This window comes from Panthera tigris, chromosome E2 (genome assembly GCF_018350195.1).
Source record: "Panthera tigris isolate Pti1 chromosome E2, P.tigris_Pti1_mat1.1, whole genome shotgun sequence".
NCBI classification, from domain to species: domain Eukaryota; kingdom Metazoa; phylum Chordata; class Mammalia; order Carnivora; family Felidae; genus Panthera; species Panthera tigris.
The window spans coordinates 59659264-59666842 of NC_056674.1; the positions used below are offsets into that span (position 1 = coordinate 59659264).

The 7579-nt window shown below is 60.8% G+C and overlaps 1 protein-coding gene across 1 annotated transcript in view; it reads right to left on the reverse strand.

Moving 5' to 3' along the window:
- The window catches only part of SLC7A5 (solute carrier family 7 member 5), a 31962-nt gene extending 26309 nt beyond the window's left edge, over window positions 1-5653 (reverse strand). Inside the window, exon 1 of the mRNA XM_042969717.1 lies at window positions 5110-5653. Coding sequence (XP_042825651.1) covers window positions 5110-5653 — 544 coding nt within the window. The remainder of the gene's footprint in view (window positions 1-5109) is intronic.
- Between the last annotated feature and the right edge of the window lie 1926 nt (window positions 5654-7579).

Genomic DNA, 7579 nt, shown 5'->3' on the forward strand with positions numbered 1-7579 from the left:
TAACTCAGGCCGGACGTGAATGTGTCTGTGCCAGGTTCGGGCAGCTCACGCAGACCTGGACAAACGCGAGGCCGGCCAGAAGGTCGCAGGGGGCTTCAGGCTCATGTTTCTGGGCAGTGGCCTCGGTTCTATACTGGCTACGTTTTGAGGGACTCACGGACAATCACGGACAATCACAGACAATCGGCTGGGTCCCAGCAGCGCCAGATGTCTGCCAGCAAGCAAGGTCAGGCTGACTCGGGAGCACAGATCAGGTTGCAAACACGCGCCAGGAGCAGGAATGGGAAGTTGGTGCCCATTCCTCACCTAGCGGGAGGGGTGGGTGTGACCCAGGTCCACAGGGACAGGTGTGTGTGACGCGGGTGCTGGAGAGCCACCTGGGACAGCCAGCCTCCAAGCAAGAGTCCGGGATTCTGCCGGGAGCCAAGAAGCTGCTGGACTGGGCAGTGGTCTGGGGCGGGGCAGGGCTAGTCCCGTCGGCGGGATGAAGCCTGGGGGTGGGGACAAGCGCGCTCTGGGTGGCACCCTGGGCCAGCAATCCAGACGAGGGCGCGAAGGTCATGCCCCCTGAGGGCGGAGAATCAGGTATACCCCTGGTTCCCAGCACCTGCTATGGGTCACAGAAGGGGCATGGGGACTGGAGGTCATCGTGGGCACGGGAAGGGGCGCACGCTGGGGGGCAGCGGTCCACCACCCTGCTCCAGAAGCTACTTTGCGAGGTGAAGACCTGGAGAGAAGAGGACAGGCTCCCTAGGCGGCTCTGCATCCAGGCTCTGGGGCTCGGTCAGGGGGAAAAGCACTTCCCAGCGAGTCGGGGCCCATGTCTCCTCACCCCGGCTGGCCGGGCGCCCACAGGTGGCGATCCTGGCATCTGCCGCTCTCGCCAAAGATGTGGCCTGGTGTCCCCACACACGTGATGAGAAAAGGCAGTTCAGCACGGACAGTGCCACAGCCCCGGGCTCTCGGCCCACCGCTGCCTCAGTTTCCCTGGCTGCAGAGAGGGGAGGAGAACACTGGTTTCAAAGGCTGGGGCAGGAGCCTGTGAGGAGAGGTGTGAGTTCAAGCACCGCCGGCTTGGAGACGTCAGATCCACCCCCGCCACCGTCTGCGGGCAGGGGCGTGAGAGCCCCGTGACTGGGCGCGCTTCGGAGTTAATACGCCCGCCACGCATTTCTGCCCAGAGTCTGCACATTCCACTGGATTATCAAAGGGGGTCCGTGACCCGGGGAAAACAGGGTCAGAAATGCCCACCCAGCGCCTCCCACTTCTCTTGAGGTCACGCGCTTTTGTGAAGTACCCCACAGGCCTCAGCTCCAGTCCCGTGATTCGGCGTGACTGGCTCCGCGGCCGGAGCACGTTCGTGTCTGGCTGGGAAAGGCAGATTTCAGGGCTCATGACTGGGCTGTCATCTGCACTTAGTTCACAGCTTGCGACTCTGGGGACACCAGCTCCTTGGAAACACCCAGAAGCCTTTGCCTCGTGCAGAGAGGGATTTGGCCCTGGCGGCCAGCAGGCGTTCAGACGCCCTGAGGCAGGCGATACAGTGGTCTACACATTGTGCAGTAGGGGTCTCATGCCTCCAGGAGCAGGTCACTGCCCAGAGCTGATGCAGAAGACGGGGGGGGGGGGGCTACGGCCATGGCCTCCCCTCCCCCACTGGCCGTCATCCCAATGGACTCACCCTCAAGTCAGCAGGCCAAACCCACAGCCAGCCAAACCCACCCCTTATCTGTGTCCTTCACCTACAGGACAGCCGGTCTCCTGCCCCTGAGTCAGGGAGGGACGATTTGTGTGACAGGCATTTCGCAACTCAGACCCCAGCCCCAGAGGGGACGCTGGTGTTCACCTCTGGCTTTTTCCTGCCTCGTCTCCGTTCTCCCTCCCTCCTTCTTTCTGCCGAACTGGAACAGACCAAGTCCTAAGGTAGCTCGAGAGGTGAAAGGTGAACACCAGACAGAGAGCAGCGTTGAGGATAAGTTGCAGCCACCCTGTGAACTGGGGACTCTGCGTGCCGAGCTCATTAAATACCAGGCAGGGCCGTGACCCATTCCCATTTCACAGATGCGGAGTCAGACCGGGACGTCCGAGTGGATCTCTTGAGATGGAACCCAGCTCTGCTCACGTGCAGGGCACAGCCACCCCACGTGTCTCGCACGAGAAGGCAGACCAGAGCGCTTTCCAGACCCCACAAAGGCCACCACCCTGAAGGGGACCACTCCGAGTTCTACAAGTGAGTCTGAGCTGTGGCTCTCCCAGTGGGCCCAGTACCCACCCCCCACACCCACTGGGAGAGGGGGGTGGGCCCCCAGCAGCCTGCAGCCACTTGCCTGACACCTTTGTGTGCAGGGTAGGGGTGACTACGAGAGGGGTGCTTCTCCCTTGACATAAAGGACCCAAGCAGGCGTCTGGACCTTGGGCCAGCTCTCGCTGCGGCCTCAGTTTAAAAACAATTTTTTTGTTTATTTATTTATTTTGAGAGAGAGAGAGAGAGCAGAGAAGGGGCAGAGAGAGAGAATCCTAAGCAGGTTCCGCACCATCAGCACGGAGCCCGATGCGGGGCTCAAACCCACAAACGGTGAGATCGTGACCTGAGCCTTGACCGACTGAGCCACCCAGGTGCCCTCAACACTGGACCCATTTTGCAGAGAAAGCCCACACAGGGAGGTCAGAAAAACTGCCAACAGCCCAGTGAGGCTGGCGAGAATCTCAGCTCCGGTCTGAGTGACTTCCGCCCAGAAGGCGAACCCAGCAGTATCGAGGTTTCAAGCAGACCTCACCAACTGTCTGTGGAGCGAGAATGTAAACCGAGACTCAGGCCAGATGAAAGGTGAACGCAGCGAGTTTCTCTCACCTTTACCGCCAGAAACCCCAGAGCCACACTATGGAGGGGCCCCATTATCGGTCATCTCGGACAGACTTACAAGAAAAGGGCTTTTATTCCCACGGATATCTAGAGACAGCAGGACCAGTCTACGCACCAAAGCCAACCTGTTTCAGAACACCACTGTTTAAGCAGCAGAAAGCAACTTACGGTAGGATATGCCCAGGGCACCAAAAGACCGACCAGCAAAACGGAGAACTTTGTTCTGGCACCCAGGACACGCTGCTAGCAGGAACGGGCCACCAGGCCCTTCCACGGGGTCCCACAGGGATGCGCGAGGGGCGGAAAGCAGTGCGGAGCGCCCTTCTTCTTGAGTAGAAATTCTAGAACCCGGGCCTTTGTGGGATACTTGAAGAACACTCAGACACTTTCCGCGTGCCCCTATAAGGACAGGCCTGCCCCGCTGGACACCCGTAACCTTTCTCCCTGCTCAGTTCAGGGCGGCCTGTGCCAGCGAGCTCTGAGTTCTGGGAGCCTTGGACAAGCCCTTGGCCCTTTCCAGACGGAGTAAGGCTCTAGACTAGTGCTCTGCCTGCGGCGCGTCCCATTCTGTAATGGAAAATCCTCTCTCCGTGGGAGAAAGCCACCCACATCCACCCACAAGGTGCTTCAGAGATAAAGAGCCACAAGGGCTGATCGCCACGTGGAAACTGTAGCCCCCGCTCACAACTCACACTGGCATTGCCACAGCGCCACGGGGTGGGGGGGGGTGGGGGGCGCCAGGCGGCTGGCAAGGCTGTACCCACCACAGTCCCCCTGCAATCCGTCTACTCAAACCCAAGAGCTTAAAAAAGTAAGGGATTTATTTTTAAAGACTAGAGAACAGGCACTTTAAAGATACTATTTACTTCACTACGTTCTAGGCCCAGACGTTAAATCGCCTTGTAATAATATTGCATCATAAAGTCGTCCTGCCTTTAGACGGGCTTTTCCCTACACGGCCCAATGTGTCATCCCATAAAAAGCCTCATCTCAAACCTACCAGAAGCCACGGGTTTCCCTGTGTTCAAGCAGATCGACTATTGCTGTAACTCTCCCCAGATTTAGACCAACGTTTTTCTTAAGCTGAGATTCACATCACTGAGCGAGACCGCCCCAAAAAAGGCAAATAACGCTCCTTCAGCCGGCGTGGCTGCTCTGTTCAGGGTCTCGGCAAAGCGTGTGATGTCAGGCAGCCGAGCAGAGCTGCACGTGGGGCTCTGCTTCCTGGACTCCCCACTGTAGGAAACGTGCCTCCCCCTACACTCCAGCGTGGCTCCCGTGGGAAACCCGGTCCACACACGCCAGAATCCCCGTGGCACCAGCAGGCACTGCCGATCAGAAGCCACTCCCAGTAACGGCCCGGTCCCTGAGTCTCCTGGCTGGGACCCCGGCCCTGAACGCCCAGAGCCCTGCTCACCCTGGACCTGTACCCACTATCAACGTTCGGGCAGATCCTCAAATCAGGCGGCAGGCAGTTCTGGAAGGCTGGCTGCTTCCCCCTTGCAGGGCCCCTAAGAGGGGGGCCAAGGGGCGGGTGTAAAAAGCACCCCCAGCCGAAAAGGACAGGAAAGTCACAAGGCATTTGGTACAAATGATTTCTTTTGAAATCCCACGAGAAGACTTTTGGAAAGCACTCATGGGTGAAGAACGAACCAGGACTGTGCCCACCAACATACCAAGACCATGCCCAACATTAGGAATATGACCAGGGGCTGTTTCTCTGCACAGCTTGGGACCCCCGAAACCCACCCTCCACCCCCAACACACACAAATCTAATTTGCTGCCAACTCCCCCACATTTACTACTTACTTTGACACTGCTGCCCAAACCAGCAACTCAGAATTCTGTCCCCACCGGTTTTGTATGAGCCAGCCTCTGCTGACTCCTGATAAGCCGCTTTGGAGAGCAGAAATGAATGAATTTTTTTTTTTTTTCTTTAACTACAATTTTTGTGATAAGCGGTCAGCACTGAGAACCTCAAACGGCAAATACGTTTTCAGACACTACCCGGAGCGGACGCTATCCAGAGGCAGGGACGTGTGCTCCAGCCTCTGAATGAAGCGGCTGAGGAAGGGGAACGTCCCGGGGACCTTGAGGGCGGGGACCCTGCTGACTCACCGTCGATTTCCCAAGGCACACGAATGAATGAGACCCACGTGGGTTCTGGGAGCGGCGGCCTCGGCCGCGCGGCGCGGGGCACCCCCGCCCCCGCCGCCGCCCCCGCCACCCCGAGGTCGGTACTTACGCACGCAGAGGCAGGCCACGAGCTTGGCGGCGTCCTCGGGCACCGGGCAGGTGGGGAAGAGCGGCTTGAGCAGGTAGGTGGCGAAGACGAGGGCCACGATGTACTGCGAGGAGGGCCGGATGATGAGCAGCTCGATCCAGAGCTTCAGGAAGGCGGGCAGCGAGCCGTAGACCTCCAGCATGTACGCGTAGTCGCCCCCCGACTTGGTGATGGTGGTCCCCAGCTCCGCATAGCAGAGCGCCCCCACGATGGAGAAGACCCCGCACACGGCCCACACCACCAGCGCCAGCCCGGGCGAGCCCGCCTCCTTGAGCACGCCGGTGGGCGTCACGAAGATGCCCGAGCCGATGATCGTGCCCACGATGATGGCCACGCCGTTGAACAGCGTGATGCTGCGCTGCAGGGTCACGCCCTCCGCGCCCTCGGCGCCCTCCGCGCCGTCCCCGCGCCGCGCCGCCAGCATCCGCTCCCGCGCCTGCCGCTCCTCCTCCTCGGCCGCCGCGGGGGCCGCGGACGCGCGCCGCTTCGGGCCGGTGCCTGCCATGCCGCCGGCCGGACCACGAGGCGCGCGCGCCGCCGCCGCCGCCGCCGCCGCCCAGCGAGGACCCTCTCCCGGCGCTGCGTCAGGCCCGGCGCTCCGCCCCCTTTATACGCGGCCGCCGCCCCGCCCCCAGGCCCCGCCCCCGCCGCGCGGCCTATCCGCCTCGCCCGCCGGCGTCAAGCGGCCCCGCCCACGCGGCGCCGCGAGCCGGCTGCACCTGCGAGGACCGTGAGCCGGACGGACGGAGGGCCCGGCGCCCCCGACCCGGGCTCGGGGCTGCGTGACGGCGGCTCAGACGAGGCCCGCCCGCCTGCCCCGCCGGAGGGCGCTCCGGCCTGGTGGGGCGCGGTGGGCCGAGGTGATGGGGCCCCCCCCCCCCCCGCGCCCACCGCCGCAGCCTGCTCCTCCCGCCGGCCTGCGGGGTTTGAGGGTGTCCGGAACCTGCCCTCCTGCGGGAAGCCGACTGGTGGTCCAGTTGGGGACCTGGGAGTGGGGGGGGGGGGCTGAGTCACGGGGCGAGTGAGCGGAGCTCGGAGAAGAGGGAGCCGCCGGGGCACCGGAGAGGCCCACTCGGTTAAGGGTGGACTCGTAAGATCTCCGCTCAGGTCGGGATCTCACAGTTCGTGGGTTCAAGGTCTGCGGCGGGCTCTGCGCTGGCAGCACGGAACCTGCTTGGGATTCCGTCTCTTCCTCTTTCTCTGCCCCTCCCTCCCTCTCTCTCAAAATGAGTAAATAAACATTAAAAAAATAAAAAGGAGGGGACCAAGGCCACATTCTGGATCCCTTCCTGGGCTAACAATTAACCATCTTAAGGGGGATCTCCCTGACAAAGAACAGAGTCCAGGGCCGCGCAGCTCTGAGAAGCCGTGACTCGGGCTTTGGGAAACCACGAGTCTGCACAGGCCCACTTACATTGACCTGATGGGGCATCTCTGGAAGGAGCAAAATCCCAAATCCCAAATCCCGCGGGAATTCGAGGCAGGCGCGCGTGAAGAGCCTGTAGTCCGTAGGTCCCGAAGAACCCAAGAATGGCTGCAAGGTAGCTAGTGGTCAGGAGCGGGGAGGATGACAAGTCACACCAGGCCCGGAAGCAGGAAAGGATCGAAAACGCGCGCTGATTCAACTGACATGCGCGCCTGCCAGCATCCCGAATCTTGGGGCAGTTTAGCCAAGGGGCGTGGCTCTGGACCACCCTCACCCAGACCCCCTCCGCCCCCCCACGGCAGCTGTACACGTGCAATGCCAGAACCGAATGAAATCCTGGCCTCCTAAAGATCACACAGCACAGATATTAACTGGCAAGACGTTGTCCAAACTGGTGGCTTCGGGGAAAGAAAACAGTCTCTCCGCTTTTGCTCTTCCCGCTGTCCCTCCTGAGCAGGAGACCCGACTACCGATGGCTGAGCAAACTTACTGAGCCCATGTGAGGCGCCGGGCGCTGTGCTGAGGCTTCCGTGGACACATTCTGACCGAGAGCCATTTTGTAGCTGACAGACAGGCTGGACCGGGTTATGTAACTTATCTGACCAGTAAGTGGGCCGGGACCTACCCTTCTGACCACCCCTGAACGTCCGTGGACTTCTAGTCCTTCCTCCACCCTTCTTCCTGTGCTCTCTTCACCCCTAGACTGATGTTAAATGTCTGTTTCTGTCACTCATAGCTGCTAAAACTCGGCCACCTCGAGATGCATTTCGGTTTCTCAAGGAAGGCGATCATTTAGCAAAGATCTAAGGCAAGGTCCCAGGCACCTCGTGTGCATTCACGCAGCAGACACCTGCAGGGCATGCGCCCTGTTCTGGGTGCTGCCCTGGGCTCCAGGCACATGACCGGGAGGACCTCCCTCCTCCAACAAGACAGAGGCGATCGATAATCACACACAGAACTGTAAAGCTGCAGCCCTGATAAGCCGACGGCACTACTAGGACCTGG